Source organism: Papaver somniferum, unplaced genomic scaffold (assembly GCF_003573695.1).
Source record: "Papaver somniferum cultivar HN1 unplaced genomic scaffold, ASM357369v1 unplaced-scaffold_133, whole genome shotgun sequence".
Taxonomy (NCBI): Eukaryota; Viridiplantae; Streptophyta; class Magnoliopsida; order Ranunculales; family Papaveraceae; genus Papaver; species Papaver somniferum.
The window spans coordinates 373707-395230 of NW_020622492.1; the positions used below are offsets into that span (position 1 = coordinate 373707).

The 21524-nt window shown below is 34.2% G+C and overlaps 1 protein-coding gene across 1 annotated transcript; it reads right to left on the minus strand.

The window, feature by feature from the left end:
• Positions 1 to 12440: 12440 nt before the first annotated feature.
• On the minus strand, positions 12441 to 16181 carry LOC113333788. Its single transcript, XM_026580193.1, has 5 exons — positions 15753 to 16181; positions 14564 to 14821; positions 14066 to 14350; positions 13821 to 13936; positions 12441 to 13710 (listed from the first exon to the last, which is right to left on the minus strand). The coding sequence occupies exons 1-5, from the start codon at positions 16179 to 16181 to the stop codon at positions 12441 to 12443; spliced, it is 2358 nt and encodes a 785-aa protein (XP_026435978.1).
• Between the last annotated feature and the right edge of the window lie 5343 nt (positions 16182 to 21524).

The window sequence follows — 21524 nt, forward strand, 5'->3', positions numbered from 1 at the left end:
TCCAGGAGTAGGTGCTAAAAGTAGCACATACCCGTGGAGAGAGTCATCCATGCGAGCCGAGTAGCTCACAAGGAAAGGGAAGAAAAAATCAAGGAATAAGATGAGAAGATACCAGCTGTACATATATATATATATACGAACATATGTGAGAAAGACATCGTTCACAAGGCGGTAACCGGCGATCTTCTCCAGGCGCAAAGAAATGTGTATGCTGACTTGACCATATAAGGTTATCTTACGACTACCCTCATAGTCAGGGGACTAATGTTGATACATGAAAAATAACTCCCTTTAACCGGGCTAGGGTTCCCCAAAGAAGGGAAAGGCTACACATGTAACATGGGTACTAGGTCACAAGTCCACCAATGAAGTAACCATGAGGTGGAAGGGACAATGAAGGAATTAACAAGGAAGAAGGAGTTTATATTAGAGAAGGGATGGCATTAGTAGTAATTAAGGAGGTTTAGGACACATGGCAAGATGTCATAAAAAGAATGGGCTTTTGGAAAGTCTATATAAGAAAGGACAAGGTACAATGGAAAGACAACTCTCTCTCATACTATTCTATGAAACGTGAGGTCATCTTGGTACACTAGGACGGGTAGAACCCAACGAGAATTCCGGTATTAACAGTAATCATCAAGTTTTCTTTTAATCTGCGAGCATGATGGGTCTTTGATTCTTTTAAACATGTTTGTATGAAATTGAATGTGTATGTTTCCTGATATGTATTGTCTGGTCTCCTGGTGAGGAGTGCCTGTATTTCTCCACAGCTTCTCACTATATCATATTAGGTGTGGAATTGACACTCAATATTCTTTATTACGTGTGGAATCGACACTCAATATTATATAGACCTTGGTGGTTGTCTGGTGGTAGCCGAGGGTTGATATTATATTTTAAATCTTTCTGATGCAATTATTAAGTGTGGAATTGGTACTCAGTATTATATACATATTTCTATTCGGGGAGATTGGTCGTATGCATTTTATGCTTGATTTAAGTCCTAGTAGTATGATTGGGTTATTATGATCTTGACTTAGGAAGAAATTCTAGGTTCATGATTGGATAGGGTCATTATTTAGATATTCTGGTCTATGAATAATCATTTGGCCATTTTGTGAATCTGCATTGCACGGTCGGATCATATTAATCGAAACCTTCTTATTTTTATAGACTTAGATGGTGACATCGGAATTTATATGGTGTACGCAATCCACAAAAATAGCATATGGTACCTTGATTCATGCTATCATTTGAGACTTGAGTTATTCCTAGCATCTTCTTCTCCATTGAGTTAGACGAGGTTAGGATAACATATGTTTAGGTTGTTTTAACTAATTTTTTCTAGACCATCCGGTGGTGGATCTTTTATAGATATTGTTTATGGACGCAATATTTGGGGAAGTGAGTTGGATCAATCTTCTGCTTTATGTTGTGTGTAAAAGATGTTTTATCGTTTTTCTTTAGTAAAACTGTGAAGCATGTTAGTGATTACTTGAATGTTATAATGGTATCCACAAAGCCCCCTTTTTGGGATGATATGTTCACTCGTTCCAACTTCAGTTTTCAGTTATCAGAAGAGATGGTATACGCGAGGATATTCATTTTCATAGCTTAAATATTTAGTGATCTTTCAATATGTATGACTCACTTTAGTTACGTATATTTTTGAAATCACAAATACATTGTTTAATTTGTATAACTTGAGAGATTTTTCAATAACAATTGTTCGAGTGTCGGGTTTAATTTTGGGTTAAGTTTTGTATCAGTTTTTTATTTGGAAGTTACAGTATATGATTAAGATCCTTAATGCCTCATTATGTAGTTGATCTCTTATATTAATAAGTAGCTTAATTTTGGGGCGTTACAATCATCTTGGTTAAGGAAAGTTGTTTTACTAATTAACCTTCCGCATCATACCATTTTTTACCTCTTTAAGCCTATCACATTTTTCATTTTCTACAGTAGTAAAACAATTAGTTCTGAATTATAGATAAAAGTTTTGCTCGTAATTGAGATATTATCAACATACACCAATATCATAGTAAGTCTCGAACCTATGTTTAACATAAATACGAAGAAATCAATTGTGCATAATTTGAAATTATACGAAAAACAAAACATCCATCAACTTTTCATACCAAACTCTTGGAGCTTGTTTCAACACACACAATGGCTTGTGCAGTTTGCATGCTTTATGAGGATGATCAGAATCAACAAAGCCCGCGTGCTGAGAATGTAAACTTCCTGATGAAAATCTCCCAAAAAAATGCATTACTCATATCTAACTGTCTTATTTTTCATTTAAAATTTCCCGTTAGTGATAATACAAGTTTTATGGTAGCTGGTTTGGAAACAAGACTGAAGGTTTCTTCATAATCAAGACCATCTTGTTGGAAAAAACTTTTAGACACTAATCTTGCTTTGTATCTAGCAACATTTCTATCTGGACTTTGCTTTATCCTCAATAACCATTTGCATCTAACTAGATTTTATTATCGATGAAGATCCTCTAAAGACTAGGTACCAGCTGATTGAAGAACATTATACTCATCTACCAAAGCAACTCTCCAAAAAGGAGTTTCTGAGCTTTTGAGAAATATGATGGCGCGGATGGAGGAGTCAGTGAGACACAAAAATAGATAATGCATGTTTCTTATTTTATACAATATACCTTAGGTTCAAACTAATCATATTATGGTCATTCATTACTTACAAATGAAATTAAATAAGAGTTATTAGAGACAACATCAACAAACCAGCTGCAGAAAGTGATCTAACAAGAGTAGGATCTTTATTCTGAATCAATAGGAAAACAGGGTGCAGATATGGCAGAAGTAAGTTGTGTTACATCTGACAAAGATGTATCTGATAGAGTGGGGAAGTGATAATTGGATGGTCAACTGTAGGAAATGAAGTAGAAGGAGAGGCAGTTGAAGTAGAAGTGAAAACATAACTGCATAAAAAAGATTGTTTGAGAGGAGTACATAATTCATGAAAATTTAAGATCCTAGAAATATATCCTCTATTAGATTCAGGATGAAGACATCTACAACGTGATGAGAGTTATAACCCATGAACATACATTGGAATCTTCTTGGTTTCAATGCCCTGTATGCTGAGAAAGCTTTTTGGTTTCAATTTGTGTGCAGTATATGGCTTGAACCGTAAGTAACATAAAAATCCAAATGATCTCAAATAATTATAATTTTGTACCTTATTAAAATAAAAAACTCAAAATGAGATTTATAAGCAATAGATTTTTAGGTAACCTATTGATTATGTAGTTGGCAATTTGAAAGGAACCCATCAAATATGCATCAGAAAGACCATACTGAATTAGATAAGTTGTATCAATATTTTCACAATATATTTATGTAATTGCAACAACTCCAATTTGATGAGGTTTGTGGGGACATGAGAATTCATGTATAATATCACATAATGAAAATAAATTAGGTCAGTTTATTATGGAGAAACTCTCCTCCACCATTAGTTTTAGTATGAATAATTGATGGGTTAAGAATATATTCAAATTGAGCCTTGAATTGGAAAACACAACTTTAAAATATGACTTTTCATATGGAGGAAATATCCACAGTCATAAATAATATAGGCATAATATCAACATGTAGTAACTGCAAAAGCCTAGAACTACAACTATAAGAAATAGAAAAATGTAGTCTATAACTCATGTCAAGGTGATAATTATAACAAAATAATAAGGTCTTTATTACATGAGATAAAGAAAAACTTCTATAAACATGTTGCATTAATGATGTACCAATCTCTTGTGACAGACATCTGCAGAAGGCTAAGTGGTAGTACTAGAAAGATCAAGCTGTTGTGAATTATCAGTGATATGCTTGACAAGGAATTGAAGAGGATATAGTCCATTACTTTGAGGGATGATTGGTTTTCAATAGTGTTGTAGTAATTATTAGAGAATTTCTCGGTCGAACTCGCAAGTGTTGCTATCTCAAGCTTGTTTGTCAAGTTTATCTATATTCTTGATTGTGGAAATTGAAAATATATCCTCCCTTTTAGTGGGCCTTCATAATTATCCCTCCCAACAATAATAATGTCCCTCCTCTTTCTAGAAGGAAATAATTATATTTTTAATACCAAAAATATCCGTGATAAGATTTACAAAAACATCGTTCTTTTATATTTAATTTCAGATCTAAAGTTTCACTTTGTTTTTCATCCCAAAAACAGCCGCTACCATCACCGCCATTTCTCCTTGTTTTCTTTGCCTTCGTTAATGGTGATGACATTGGTGGCGGAGGATATCGTATCTATTTTCTCACTGAATTTCATAAATATCTATTTTATTAGCTGATTATGATGATGGTGGTGGAGTGGATATTTGTTCTTGTTCCGCCAGGTGTTGTTGTTGATGATGGCGACGATGATAGAGGTGATGGTCATGGCGGTGGTGGAGGAAGATATAAAATTTTTGTTCTATTAGATGATGACGACGGTGGTGGTGGTGGTGGTGGTGGTGGTGGTGGTAGAGCAGGAGGAGGAAAATATCAGATCTATGATTAGAATGATGGTGGTGACGGCGGCGATGGAGAAGGTATGCATTTCAATCCATGATTGTTTCAATTGTGCAATGAATTGTTGTTTCAACTGACAAATGGGAACTCCTTCATTGGTCTCACTATTACACACTATGGATTAGCTTTTTAACGTTGTAATGGAGTTTTTATATGTTTATCAACTTGTTGTTGTTTATGAAGCTACAGGTGATGATCAATTGTTGTTGTTTATATGTTTTTATGGGATCAATTGTTGTTGTTGACCCAATTTTTATGGATCAACTACGGTTGTTGATCCATTTATGGGATCAACTCCTGTTGTTGACCCAATTTTTTAGGGGATCAACTACTGTTGTTGATCTCATTTATTGGATCAATTCATGTTGTTGACCCAATTTTTTATGGGATCAACTACTAGAATTTATCCTTTCAAATCCTATTGTTGACAACATTTCCTTGGATAAGTATAATCATGCTTGTAGTTTAAATCATACTTGTAGTTTAAATCATGTAATTTACTTTTAATGTTGAACTTGTGGTGCAATGGATGCATGACTGACTCCATGTTGGATGATGCGTGTTCGACTCATGCCAAGTTCACTCCATTTACATGGATCAACTTTCATTGTTGATCCAATTTAGTGGATCAACTACCATTGTTGATCCCCTAAATTGGATCAACTTATACTGTTGGTTCTATTTTATTTGGATCAACTCCTGTTGTTGATACAAAAATATCTGAACCAGTGGTGGCGGCAACGATGGTGGAGGTGTTGGCGGCGGCGGCAGCGGACTAGTGGTGGTGGCGGTGACAGACTAGTGGTGGTGGAGGACTGTTGCTGGTGTAATGGTGGTGGTGAAGGAGTGGTGGTGGAATATTGGTAGTGGTGTTGGTTGGTAGGTGGTGGTTGTTGAACGGTGATGGTGGAATGGTAGTCGAATGTTGGTGGTAGTGGTGAAGTGGTAGATGAAGAAATTTGTTGCATTTTGAAATAAAGAAAAATATTATATGGGTAAGGGTATTAAGGTGATCTAATTTTAAATGGATAAAGTTATTAAAAAGTAGGAACATATTTATTGTATATAAGGACATATTTATTGAGTGTCAAAATTAGGGACATATAAATAATGTACCCTTCTTGATTTCTAGTCTATTTACAGGAGTTTCAGACTAGGATAGATTATATAGTTGAGATTTAGACTTCACGGCGCTTACAACTGAAGACGAAGATCTACTGAAAAATGCGGAGGAACTTCATCAACAAAAGATATATGGAGACTAAAGCTTATAGATCCTCAGAAGTCTATTATATTCTTACTCATATCCTATTGAGACAAAAGTCGTATACGATATAGTCTTTCGTATCATACACATTTGATATTTCGAGCCGAGTATAACTTGCCTATTTATTTATCGAAATACGTGTTGGTAGCTTTCTTTCCTAGCTACATTCATAATTATTCTTGACTTTATGTCAAAAGATGATCACGAGGAAATTGTCTTGAAACATCTTATATGATTTGTGTGAGACAATCATTTGATATCGACTTGGAAAGTTTCGTATTGATCATTCGATCACTTGAAAATTTCTTATTAGCTAATGGTGTGTGTGATACATCCATTGTCGTCTTCTAAGAATGTTTCAATGATTGAAATGAGAGTTAAGAGCTAAAATCCATGACCGGATACATTACGGTTTGTGTACTTAGTGTACGAACTGTTTTGACGGAATTCAGGACCGGAAGTTTGCATACCCGTTCGCAAAATTATTCAACTGTTTAAGTCAGGGTACTTAAGTTTGCATACTCGTTCGCAAACTGATTTAACTGTTGAAGTCCGGGAACCAAGTTTGCGTACCCGTTCGCAAAAGGTTGCAACTGAGTTCGGTCCGGAGCTAAAGTTTGCGTACCCGTTTGCAAACTGTTAGCTTGTGACCAATTTCCGGAACTTAAGTTTGCATACCCTTTCACAAACTTAAGTGGTTCAAGTTCTTAAATCGGTAAAATATGATTTCATATTCATGAACAAATACTTTTATAGAATAAGGAATGCAATCTTTGCAAACCGTCGCTAAGTGTTCATGAATTGATTCTTCCGAATCAATCCGATTTTGCTTCGATTCTTTCATGTATTTTACTATAAGATAATGAACAATTGAACAACTCTATGAAGAACACGATTAGATCCTTTGATTATCTTTGATCATCATAGTTTATCTAGATGTGTTAGATGAATGTGGATTAGACAAAAGTGTTCATATTACTAACCTTGGTTGACTATTGTTGAACCAACCTTATGTACACGTTTAGGTACGGTTACCCATATCTAAATGAAGTATATTTCATTTGTGTGTGAAAATCTAAATCCACCTAACGGTGGAGAGATATTGCTCTGGTTTCAAGCAAAACTTAGTTTTCATTTTAAATCAGGATTTCATCTAACTTTGAATAATGAATGCTTTGGTTCTAAGCTAACTAAGCAAACCCTGATTTGAAAGTTATATAAGGGAGATATCTAGCAACTGGAAAACCTAATCCCCACACCTGATGTGTGATACTAGTTGCGTATTAGAGTCGGTTCTCCATTAACCTAGGTTTTTCCTAAAACCATTTAGGTTAACGACTTAAAGACTTCATTGGGATTCTGAATCCAGATCCAACTATTTTCTCTGTAGTTGTGTATTCTGATCTTACTTGTTATATTGTATTGAGTACTATCTTATCTAATAATTGACTCGAGATTTATCTCCGATAGGTAAGATATAAAAATTAATAACAAAGCTCTTTGTATCATTCTTTGTGATTCCATAGTAACTTGTTCTACTACCATATAGTTAAGTTATTGTGAGGTGATTGATATTTCTAGGCCTTTCTTCAGGAATATAAGACTGGATTATCAATTGGTTCCTGTGAACCTTGATTTATCATAAGACGGAACAAAACTTTATAGGTATTTCCGTGGGAGACAGATTTATCTATCAGAAAAAACATTTCTATGGTAGACAGATTTGTTTATAAGTCTTCGACTTTGAGTCGTAACAACTCTTAGTTGTGGGTGAGATCATCTCAGGGAATCAAGTGCGTAGAGTCCTGCTAGGATTCAGAGGCATAAGGAACACGACTATACCTTTATCAGTGTGAGATATGTTAGGGATCAACCACATTCCAGTCCAAAGTTAATTTTGTAGTAAGATAGTGTCTGTAGCGGCTTAATACAGTGTGGTGTTTAATCTGAACTAGGTCCCGGGATTTTTCTGCATCTGCGGTTTCCCCGTTAACAAAATTTCTGGTGTCTGTGTTATTTCTTTTCCGCATTATATTTGTTTATATAATTGAAATATCGTAGGTTGTGCGTAGTTCAATCAATTGGTAAATCGAACCTTTGGTTGTTGATTGAAATCGCTTGACACTTGAACATTGGTCTTTGGTACCGTTCAAGTTATTTCTCATATTGATCAGGTTCACAGATTTCTATCTGTTCGATTGTAGATTGATTTGAGAAATTGAGATATAACTCTTGGATACTTTTCTGTGATTGAGTCTGGCTGTTTATTTGATTTTCTTAGAATTGTATTGGAGTTGTCCATACAGAATGCAGAACAAAATATTGGGTGTGGTTGTTTGACCCCCGCTTTTTCAGTAATATGGTTCGTTCAAGACTTGTGAAAGCAATAAATTTTAGACCTAATTTTAAAACTAAAAAAAATGACAAACTCAAAGTAAAAAGTGTTGTGAAAATTATGGAGATACTAGGGCTAGGATTCCACCAATCATCAATAATTATGTGATTCAGTATTAATTCATATAATGCAATTTAAACAATTGATTCGATTCTAAATTATTGCCAAAATCAGATTTCCAAAATATCAAATGTTAGTCGCAAGTATAACATCAAAAGCCTTAAACTAAGCATGCATCATCAAGAGAAAACACATTTGATTAATAAAAACCATTTAATTCATTTTTGATCAATGCAATTAATCATATAAAAATAAAATTTGTAAAATAGAGATTACCACATAATTCTTGAGAGAATGGCTTCCTCCGTCACCCCAGGGATTGGGTTTAGCTCATCATGATGGAAACACGCTCATAGTAAGATTTCATTGCTCAAAATAGTGTTTACAAAGATGAAATCTAACAAAACAGATATTAGCAACGGTAAATGGGCGTTACAAATCAGTGAACTGACTGTTACAAAGAAAATAGAACCACCGTTACAAAGGGAAGAATATATGACAATCAATAAACAGTGATCTTTGATTGTAATATGTTCTTCACCTTTTTTTCCCTGTTGATGATCAAATCAAACTCTGTGATGCTCTGAACTTCTCCCAAAACCTATGCGTCCACTATTCATCATCCAACAACCTATTTATACTTGACAGCCTCCAAATCATCTCGTTTAATATAAGATATTATCCATTATTCCCCTGTAATATACTGTGATATTATTTCCATTTTTATCTCCATCACGTGTCAACAACCTATTTATACTTGACAGCCTCCAAATCATCTCGTTTAATATAAGATATTATCCATTATTCCCCTGTAATATACTGTGATATTATTTCCATTTTTATCTCCATCACGTGTCTTCCCGCCATCTGCACACTCCAAACACGCAAGAAACTCGCCTATAATTGAGTTAAACTCGTGTAAGGGAGATATCTACACATTACAAACACGTAATCTCCACAAACTCGTTCGACAGAATCTCGAGAATATCTCATGCTATGTTTACTCCAAAAGATACGTTACACGTCTGTTTTCTCGAATTCGAAAGATTTACCATCCCTATTTCAACGTAACAGAGTGGTATTAACTGATTGGAACGAAAGAGTCTCACCAAATCTTCCCGGAAATCAAATCAAATATCTTTGTGTTCAGGTATTCTCGTGTTCCCAATTTTCTTCACTTCCAATGATTCAGTCTAATTTAGTCGATCCAAAGGTCCACACCAACCCTGTTTAGGTGTAACAATTCTATCTCAATCGAAATCAGTGATCGAGTCTCACTGCAGTTCCTCTAAATCCAAAGCAGAATTTGTTGCAGGTGAAAGAACCAGTTTCCTTCCAAAACTAGGATTCAAACGAGGAAGAAAAGGGTGCCCCTTAACCAGCTACTTGGGTGCGAATATCATGTTGGTTCCCCTTATCAATTGAGTGCCCTTATCCAAAGTAGGGGTACATTTAGCAAATGTCCTCCGGGGGTGGCCCGAGTATTTTTTCAAGCCGATTTTTCCAAAAATGTTCATTTCCCAAAAATACCTACACACACATAAAACAACAAAATTAGTACAAGTCGAGCACTAACAATACATAAAATTGAGGACGACTCAGACACAAAAATGTGTCTATCAAGGGCCTTGTAGAACGATCTTCCCGTATGAGAGTTTTTCATTGAAGACCCAATGGATTTACATGTGACTGACTAATAATTGTCTAATGTAAACTTATGGACTGATAACAATTTATTAGATGACGAATGAACAAGAATAATATTGTTCAAAAAAAAACATGTGACCAGGTAAATACTTAATTGCAGAACTAGTATGAGTGATTTGCATACCTACTGCATTAGCATTAGCGACATGTATTTTCTCACATCACACATAAGTAACAGATTTTTAGAACTCAGATTCATCAACAATGATGTTTAGCTCATGATTTTATTCTAATATGTCAGAAATATCCGCATAACACTTGGATTGTGTAATATGTTAATATTTTGACATACAAAGTTATGCATGCACTCTATGGCACCTACTTTATTAAACATTTAACAAATATGATTATAAGTAGAATTAGTTGGTGTAGATAAATTTGGTGGAGTAACATAGGTAACTTTGAAAGCATTAATGATCTAGGATGAAACTGAAAATTACATATGAAATTAGGAGTAGAATGATAATTAATCTACCATGACGAGAACGAAAGAAACTAAGAGTATTATGTTGACGAAGATTATATTGATAAGCAGCAAATGCCTTAATGTTTTCCTCAGAAAGAATAGCCTTAGATCTATCAGTAACAACAATTTCTTCAGAGAGAATAAGATTAAGAAGTTCTTTTGAGGAAACTGGAGGACTGATTCAAATTTTAAGCACTAAAAGGATGATAACCCTAACCATTTATAATAGTGACAACCAACTCATCATCTGAGATTTGTGAACCAACAACATAAAGTTGATTTGTAATTTTCTTGATTTCACCCAAGAAAACAAACAATGTACCAGATCCAAGTTTTCGAGATTGGACCTTAGTTCTTGATTGAATATAGTGAGATGTAGATTTTTTTGCAAATCTTGAATCAATATTTTCCCAAAGATCTTGAGAAGATTTAGCGCCAACAACATATAAAATAATTGAATCCAAGATTGTCGATGGAACTCTGAGAACAAGAGTGTAATCATCATCATGCCAAGTAATAAATAAAGGATTTACAGTACCCCGGTTCTGATTTCCTTGAATGAGAAATTATGGAAGGAAGAGATCTATCCAAATAACCAGAAACCTTGAATTTTCTTAATAATAGAAGAATTAAACTTTTCCAGACGAGAAAATTATCATCTTTAAATTTGATAAGAATAATATTGAAGATTTGGGTTAAGAAGAACATGAAATATACGTGATTCATAACGATTTAGAGCCATGAAATCAAGATTCAGAAGAACAAATTGAAAAGAAAAAAACATAAATTTAAAAAAAAAATGTAGACACACAACACGATAATAAAATTATTTTTGTATTGTATTTATTTAGAAAATGAATGATTTTACAGGAATGCCATTGTTATTGCAATTGTTTTGATTACTGAAAAGGAAGAAACGCACTATTTATACACGCAAAAATTTTCCTTAAGATAAAAGCATAGAGGACAAATCTTTTCTATTTTTTGCTAAGAAACACACCAATGCATTAACTTTAAAGAAAGTTACAAACATCAGTTAAAGGTTCTTTCCTCAACGAAGTATCCAAAAAAGGAGGAATAGAAACCCATGAAGTTTTCAAGTGAAACTTTCTAGCTCGACGTGCAAGTCGGTCCGTTATCTTATTTTTGAGTATCTTAATATGTACAACATTAAAACTAAAATGATTTGAAAGGGAAATCCGACATTCTTCGAAAAGATCACAACATAGCCAGTCCACTTCACCCTTGCCTTCTTTAACAAAATCTACCAATTGAAGGCAGTCGCTGATAAACAGAACTTTAGACAGGTTCATCTCTTCTTCCCAAGAGATAGCCAAAATTAGGGATGTTTCTTCAGCACCAACAACACCTGCAACCAGTCCAAAGTCTGCTCTTGACTGAATTACTCTCCCTACATTATCACAAAGTACAATTACAATACCCATATTAATATTTTTAAAAGAACCATCAATAAAAATAATGAAATCAACTTCCTGCAGTGGAGTTTTAATATCCAGTCTACCCAAAACATTAGAAGAAGAAGGAGGAGTCGTAAAGGTATTGATCACCCTTCTTGTATCCATTATAACCTTGTCCAGGTTAATGGTGGTGTTTTTAAAAATCACATCACATCCAAATTTCCAAACAGACCACATAACTATAGCGCCAATACTAGGCCAATCAACAGCATACAGAGAAGTACCCAGATCATTGTCAAACCAGCTCATAAATATATCATCCACCCAATCATAAACCCCACTAACAATATGCTGCAATGAGAGGGCAAACCATATATGGGACATAATGGGACATTGAAAAAACAGTTCATCACAGTTTCAGAATCATTCTTACAGAGACATAAATAGTCATCCACCGCAGGATTATAAAGCTTAAGGACATATTAACAGGCAGCATATAAGCAAAAAAATTCCACATGAAAAACTTAATCTTAGGAAGACAATCTAAAGACCAGAATTTCTTCTAGAAAGAAGCATCTTCAACAGTAACTATTTCATTCATAAAAGCTTTATAAGCAGATTTTATAGTAAATTTTCCATTTCTAGTGTGAGCCCACATAATATCATCTTGTTTATTGGTATTTATTCTAAGAGAAATAATTATGTTGACATCATCCTGAGAAAATAAAGAATTAATAAGACTAAGGTTCCAAGAATTATTCTGCATATCAATAAGGTCACTAACAAAGTCGAAATTTGTAAAATTAGGATTAATCGAAATCGGAGGAGAGCTACTAAACGGAAACCAATTAGAAGACCAAATACTTGTAGCCTTACCATCATTGATTTTGTATACTATATTAGCCTTAATGAATTTCATACCTTTCACCATACCTTTCCAAATCCAAGACGATCTATCTGCAGCTTTATCAATCTCTAACAAACTTTGATTTGGAAAGTACTTATCCTTAAAGAACCTAGATACTAAATGATCTGGCTTTTTACACATTCTCCAACCAATTTTTTCTATAAAGACTCTGTTAGTAGCATAAGTGTTTTTAATTCCTAGACCACCATTTAATTTTGATTTACCAATATCACCCCATGATTTGTAATAAGCAGCTCTCCTAGGATCTTTCTTAGACCACCAGAAAGTTTTCTGAATTGAATCAATCTCCGTAATGATCTTTTTAGGGAAAGGGAAACATGACATATGATAAACAGCTAAGCTAGATAGGACATGCTTTGTGACAACAGTTCTTCCAGAAACATTCAAGTTTGTTTTCATGCAATTACTCAATCTGCTATAGAATTTATTAATGAGGAATTGGAAGGACTTGGTCTTGTTCCTATTAACAAATAAAGGGGTTCTTAGATACTTTTCAGATGAGCTCAGGAATTTAATTCCTAGAGTTCTACCTAATAATTTAACGTGCTTATGATGCATTTTATTGCTAGTAAAAAAGTCTGATTTTTCGAAATTTATGGCCTGACCTGAAGCTTTTGCAAAAGAATCAATTATCTTCATAAGATTTCTTGAATAAGTTAAGGAGGCTTTCGAAAACAACATGCAGTCATCTGCGAGAAACAAGTAAGAAATCGAAGGACTATTTTTCCTCAATTTAAACCCCTGAATCAGATTGTCGTTTTGTCCCTTTAACAAGAGTTGAGACAACGTTTCCATACATAATATAAAGATGTAAGGGGATAGGCAATCCCCCTGCCTTATACCTCTAGTTGGGATAAAGATCTCTCCAGGCGAACCATTAACCAGCACAGAGTAAGAAACTGTACTAATACATTGAGAAATCATGTGACACCACTCATCTGAAAAACCCAACTTTTTAAACACTTCAAGAATAAACGGCCACTCAAGACGATCAAAGCCTTTGATAAATCTAACTTTATAGCCATAAACCCATTTTTATTATTCTTTCTTTTCCTAGTTTTAAAAGAATGTAAAATTTCATGACTGATTAAGATATTGTCTTGAATCTGCATGTTTGCTATAAAAGCAGACTGAAAAGGAGAAATGAGAGAATCAAGCAAAGGTTTTAATCTATTTGTAAGTATTTTTTAAATAATTTAATAGATGGTATTTGTTAGACTGATAGGTCTAAAGTCATTTGGAGTTGAAGGGTTATTAACCTTAGGGATTAGGGCAATGAATGCATGATTCAGCTGCTTAAGAAGAAATTTGTTTTGAAAGAACGATTGGACATGATTTATAACTTCTATAGAAACCTCATTCCAGTTGTCTATAAAAAACCCACCAGGGAACCCATCCGGACCCGGTGATTTCCACGGAGCCATGTTTCTGATGGTTTCATGAATTTCTTCCGAAGTAGGTATAGCAGTTAATCTGATATTAATGTCATTTGTTATTACAAGCTGAATGTCTTTAAGTACTTCCTCAATAACAACATTATATGGCTGTGAAGATATATAAATATTCTTGAAATGGCATGTAAGAAGAGAGACAACTTGTTCTCTGTTTTCCAGCCAGTTTCCTTGACTGTCTTGTAAAGTATGTATAATACGATACATATTTCTGAGTTTAACTGTATTATGAAAGAAGTTGGTATTCTTATCATAATAGTTGAAGTAGTCTATTCTTGATTTCTATTTATAAAAAGCATTTTCAACCTCATACCAATAATCAAGTTGCTTCGAATAATTCAGTATGAAAGAACCAATCGAAGGAGAATATGGCATAAATTGAAGCTTCTCAATTTCAGAGTTTAACTTTCCTATTGTAGTTTTTATGTGCCCAAAAGAATTCCGATTCCAATAGATTAAATCATGCTTAAGGTTCTTAAGCTTACCAGCAGCAATAAAGCTCGGTGAACCCGTAACAAACTTCGACCAGGAATTTATAAGAACATTCTTAAAATCTGGACTTAACTGCCAACATTTGAAAAATTTATATGGAATGTGAAGTTTATCTTCAAGGTGAAAACAATTGAGCAGAATAGGACAGTGGTCAGAATAGACACGACCTAAATTTGTAACTCTAGTATGAGGCAGTAAAGACACCCATCTATCATTCATAAAACTACTATCCAATTTTTCAAAAATAAGCTCGGCAGGGACCTTGAATCTTCTATTACACCATGTAAAAGGATTTCCAAAGGAGAAAACTTCATTCAGATTTAAATCAATCATTTTATTTCTGATGAAATCCGGTACAAGCGAGTTTTCAACAATACCCCCTGTTTCTCAGATTCATGCATAATGAAGTTGAAATCCCCTAGAAGCAACCAAGGCCTATTTGTATCTTCGTTAATGCTACTAAGAATATTCCATTGTGTTCTCATACCCATGTTGTTTAAAGACCCATACACAAAAGAAATAAGGCAGTTCTTAATACGATGGGTGATGTCACACACTATATGAATCATATTTAAGGAAGAATTTATAATTTCTATGTTTGATTTTTCAAAATAACCTAAAGCTAATCCACCCGACTTACCCACCGAAGAGACAATAAACCAAGCATCAAAAGGCAGATGATGACAATATTTTCGAACAATTTATTCATCTACAATTGTTTCAATCAAGCAAATAGCGTCATATTTAAATTTCCTATATAAGTTTAAAACATGCAACCATTTCCTATCAGAGCAACATCCATTTATATTCCAACACAAGAATTTCATTGGAGCACAAATAATTAACTAACTAATCTGAGGCAAACACCAAAGAAAACGGTAACGGTGCAAAAAGAAAGCAGTAAAACTCACTCTAAACTTTTACGAAAAAGAAAGAAAGGAGCTAAGTAAAGATACTGCAAAAGAAAATTTTAAATATTAACAAGTGATAGCGATAGACTTACTAGATCATGGGAATGAGAGGTTTCAGCTGCCAAAGGGTCCGAGTCCAGCATCATGAGATCAATCTCCTTCTCAAATTCTTCGTCTGTGATAACAGGTTCAGGAGTTAAAGACGCAAGGGGTATTGGTTCAAGTATAACATTGTCTAAACTCTCATCATTATGATCAATATCATTCATGAGATCATTTATAGGATTGAAGGACATAAATTCATCAGAATTAAAATTCATTTTTGATGCAGCACCAAAAAAAAAAACTCGAAGAGGAGACCACAGTCTAGAAAAGGTTGAACACGACGTAGACCAAAAAGCATTCCCACACAAGGATCCCATACTATAAGACTCTCCCACATTCCCAACATTAAAAGAAACATCTGAAGGAGGGGCAAATGGGGGCAAAGAAGAAACAGGTGGCCAACGAGGGGTAGGCATGAATGAAAATGAAGAATTACCAGAATACACTTCTAGAGGGTCAAGACTTAAATTCAGTTCTAGGCATTTTTACTTTTCGATCAAAAGGGTCGCCAATGAGACCATGACGATTAAGAGAAGCAGGACGAGGCGAAGCACGACCAGTATTACTGGGTTCCCTAATGGTTAAAGCAGAGACTGAGGGCCTCACAGAAGCAATATTATGAGCAGAAAGTACCGATGTTCTATTACCTAAAACCCCCGAGGTCTGCAGGAAGACTGAAAAGGCAGAAGGATTGGATTTCTCTTGAGGAAAGCCAACGCCCGTTCCAACAACAACAGATCTTGACACATTTGAGCTCTCATCACCAGCAACATTCCTCCTCGGGTTAGTGACTGCAACATGAGAAGCACGAGGAGAGGGAGCAGGCAGGCTCTGACAAAGATTCTCGACTGAATCTCCCTACACTTATCATCATCATGAAAGAGCACAAAGCACCTCTTGCAAGCACGAAAAGGTAGCTTTGGATAAAACGCAGTCATATAGTAAGTCCTACTATTTGTGTTAAAAACTACCTTCCTTGTTAGAGGAGAATGAAGAGGCACCATAAGTCTGGCTTCATAATTATTTCCAGCCGGAGAGTCACAGATACAAAGGCACCAATCTGATCCAAAACTTCCCGAACCCTACCTCTGTTTACCAAATCAGATGGGATATAGATTTGTTGGCATGAGCGTAGTGTACCAGACCAGATCAAAGACAGATTCCAATTTTCCTAGTTGTTGCACTGCAAAAAGCTGACCAAACAATAGAGTAGGCCTAGAAGCATAAGCAATATCCCTATCATTGTTTTTCTTAAACATCACAACAAACAAATTTTGAATACCCATTCCCTAAATAAATGGTTTTGCAAGATTGAAATCTGGAGAGTTAATGGTCCAGATCCTGTTGAGATGATGCTTCACTGAGGTTTTATAGTAGCTACGAGTGTTATCACACAGTAAAGCAGCAAATATATGAGGAAATTATTCAAAATCCTCACCTAAACACTTGATAGCTAAACACTAAAACTGAGAAAAGAAGCAACGAAAATGTAAGAATGATAGCTAAACACTAACAACTAAGTAAAGAAGTAACAAAAATATAACAATGATCGTATGTTATTAGTTTCAATTACCTGCATGTACACATGAATATTGTGAGGTCGAGGTGCTAAACCATTTGGCGCTGGGAAATAATTGGTTGTGCGCTTGAATTCACATGTGAGTTCCACATTTTAACCTTTTTCTCCATGCTATTGGCTTTAATCCGGTGTGAAGGAGTCCATAGTGGTTGGTCTAAGTAACCGTTTAACTTCAGTTTGAAGTCCATGGATTTGTTTCCCAAAGCAGACACCAATGGTAAATGAGACAGGGTGTTCTTTTATATACCCCTACAAATACTAAAGGTATCCCTATTAGTTAGTTATGTTAGTTACAATTTGGTTAGCATGAAAATTTTTAAATTGTTTGAAATTGTTTAGGCCACAATCATGGTGATTCGTGAATAAACTTACAGAAAAGTTTTAATAAAAAAATATATGTTATGGAAGAGCATAAGAATGTAACTCAGCAATGGAATCCATCAGAACCCATTAAGATTGGGTCATATTTTGATAAACCGTACACGATGAACAACATTTGTAAAATATTTTAGTTTTTTGTTGATGAAACTGATTTTTTTTTTATAATGAAGGATATATTGAGAAAAAAATATATGTACAACATATGTACATTGACCAAAAGATCACACACCAAAGAAAAATAAGATTACATAGACATTGTATCTACCAATGACTAAGAATCTGGTTCACACAATAGTTCTTATAAACGTCATTATTAGAGCTCCAAAGTATAATGTTCAACTTCATTGCATGCAACAACTCGTCTTTAGATTTTAATCTTCCACCGTGCACCCTTTCATTCTTCTCATTCCAAAGTTCCCAACATATTACAAAAGGCATCAAATGACAGTCCAATAGAACAATAATATTAATTATATGGATTTATTTTATAAAAGCATGACGAAGGAATGTAACTGGTTCCAAGAGGATCCATTTTTATAACATACGTAGTGTTTTAATTAACTTAGTTTTGATATGTTAGCTTATTTCCATCATCGTTTACTGCCGTACATTGATTGTCTTTCTAAGGTTCAATTAAAGAATAGAAATCAGGTTCTGAAGAGAGAAGGGGAAGAACAATAAAGGAGAGAAAAATAAGATAACATTTTGATTGTATTTCTGTAACAGAGTTTGATAGGGTAGAAAATTGCTGGGATATGCAGATAAAAGGATACTATTATTATTTCTGGGGTTATATAGAGAAACACCTATAAGATTTTTTTTTTGATAAGTAGACTTTTATTTATTTATAAAAGGAAGTTAACATTACATAAGATGGGATCTAATATGAGATTAGCCCTTTCTAGGAATTTAGATTTTTCATAATTGTTCAAGTTTTCCATAAAGAAGGAGATAATATTCCTAGATCTTACTTCCTTTGCAAGTCTATCTTCAAAGTCTACAAAATTCCTAGCTTTGTACAGAAAAGATGCCAAATTACAAGTATTGAAAGAAAATTTGCATCTATTGATGCTGATTTGAGATCTCCAAGGCTGGTCTTCAGGGATTAATTCACCAGTTATCGTCTTTACCAAGGTTTGACAATCATTAATAAAACATATGTTGTTGAGATTTAGTACCTTAGTCCATCTAAGACCCTCAACTCCTGCTTTTGCTTTTGCTTCTAATGGGAAGGAATCCCAGCTGGTGCCTGCTCTGCAGTATTTCCTGTTTCCTGTATTGTCCATTATTGAAATAGCATAACCCATAGTGAAGTCAGCTTCCATATATGAAGCATCAAAGAAAACAAACCAATCATAAGATATGTTGTTTTCAATACAAGAAGTCTTTCTCAAAGTTTCATCCTTCTTTTTTGTGCTTCTAACAGGAGTGTTCATAGTGCTAGCATAATTCTAGTAAGTAGTATTAATGGACTCGATCATCTTTTGAGGCACTGGCATAACGTTGTCATAGTTAATGTTATTTCTGAATTTCCAAATCGACCAAACAATGAAAGAAATTTTATCATAACTATTTTTAAAATCTTTGTTGTTCATCCAGTAATTAAACCAAGTCTGAATATTCTTATGAAATATGGAGTTGTAAATATTGTTAAATTCAAAATAATCCCAGACTTTGCAAGTAAACAGACAGTCAACAAACAGATGCATTTCATCTTCTATAATACGATTGTCACAAAGCAAACAGAATGGGTTTGAATCCTTTACATATTTCGACATCTTATGACCCAAAGAGAGAGCTCCAAAAACAATTTTCCCACATAACATATTAACCTTAGGGATAATGTTTAGGCTCGAAATTTGTTTCCAAAACAAGGCTTCATTCTTATTTATGTTAAGATTGGTGAGATAGTTATAAGCAGATTTAGTAGTCAGTTCACCTGACTTAGTAGATTTCCACCTGATTCTGTCTGACTTGTTAATGTCTATAGTAATAGAGTTGATAACATTGTGAAAACAAGGGTTTATGTATTTAGTAATTATATTCATATTCCAACTTCCATCTCTATTAATCAGATTACTAACAAAGATAGGTAGATTAGTATCAGTGGTAATAAGAGTTAGAGGAGCAGATTGATTAGGAAGCCAGAAATCAGTCCAAAATTTAATATCAATGCCGTTATTAACCTGCCAGACACTATTTGTCTTAATAATCTCCAAGCCTTTCATTATACTAGACCAAATCCAAGAGATTCTATACTTTCTGCGCTTTCTTAGCGGGTTATCCTTATTGAAATATTTATGTTTTAGGATTTATACCAAAGCTGGTCTTGGTTATGAATCAATCTCCAAGCCAATCTAGTTATTAACGCAAGGTTGTGCTTATGTGGAATTCTAATTCCTAAACCTCCTTCCCTAATGTCCTTAGTAATACTGGGCCAAGCCTTAGGATAGTAACATTTCTTCTTATTTTTCTTTTGTCACCAGACATCTCTCTGAATTTTGTCTAAGTTATCTAAAGTTTTTTTAGGGAAAGCAAGACATTGCATTTGATGATTAGGATAAGCGCTAAGAACAGTTTTGATTAAGACTGTACGGCCAGCATGGTTAAACATCTTACTAATCCAGCCCTGAAGAGAGGCATAATATTTATTAAGTAAAGATTCAAAGTTATTAACTTTATTTCTATTAAAGAAAAGGGGAGTTCCTAGATACTTATCGTTTTTACTGATTTTTCTAACTTTAAGAATTTTTTAAATGATTTTGCAATGTTTATTATGAATTTTAGGAGTAAACTAGATCTCAGGTTTCTGAAAGTTGATGACTTGGCCAATCATTTCACCAAAAAAAATGAGAATGTTAACAATGTTTTTAGCTTCAAAAAGGCTAGCTTTAGAGAAAAGAAAACAATCGTCAGCGAAAAATAAATGGGAGACTGAAGGGGCATTTTTATTGACTTTGATCCCAAAAATATGCTTATCGTTTTCGGCTTTAAAAAGAAGTTTGGAGAGAACCTCCATGAGAATAATAAACAAATCATTGCAGAAACCAAAGGCCATAAGAGTTTTATCGAGAAATTCCCATTATATTCTATCGAAAGCCTTGGATAAATCAATTTTTAGAGCCATGTTTCCATTTTTGTTTTTAGAGATTTTCATGGAATGAAGAATTTCATGAGCCACAATGATATTATCTGTAATTTGACGTCCAGGAATAAAAGCGGTCTGGTTTTGATAAATAAGTTTATTAAGGAAAGGTTTTAATCTGTTTGTTAAAATCTTCGAAATAATTTTAGAAGTAGCATTACTTAGACTAATTGGGCGAAAGTCACTAGGAGTAGAAGGGTTATGAACTTTAGGAATTAGTGTAATATAGGTGTAGTTCATTTCCTTGAGATGATATTTTTTCTTAAAAAAAATTCTGAACCAGATTAATAATGTCGCATTTAACAATATCCCAATGTTCTTTAAAGAATCCAGGTGGGTAACCATCTGGACCAGGAGAGCCCCATTGATTTATATCAAAGAGGGTGTTTTTTATTTCAGATTCATCAGGAAGTTTTGTTAGCATATTGTTATCATCATCATTAATGCAGGGTTCAATGAGGCTGTCAAGAATGTCAAGGTGCTGAACCTTAGTGGAGGTACTAATACTTTTGAAGTGTTTTATTAGCATATTATGAATTTGAGCATTATTGTCAATCCAAAGTCCAGTTTCATCTCTGAGTGAGTGAATATGATTAATCCTCCTTCTATTGTTAGCAGTTTGGTGAAAAAACGTAGTATTTCCATCAAAGTTTT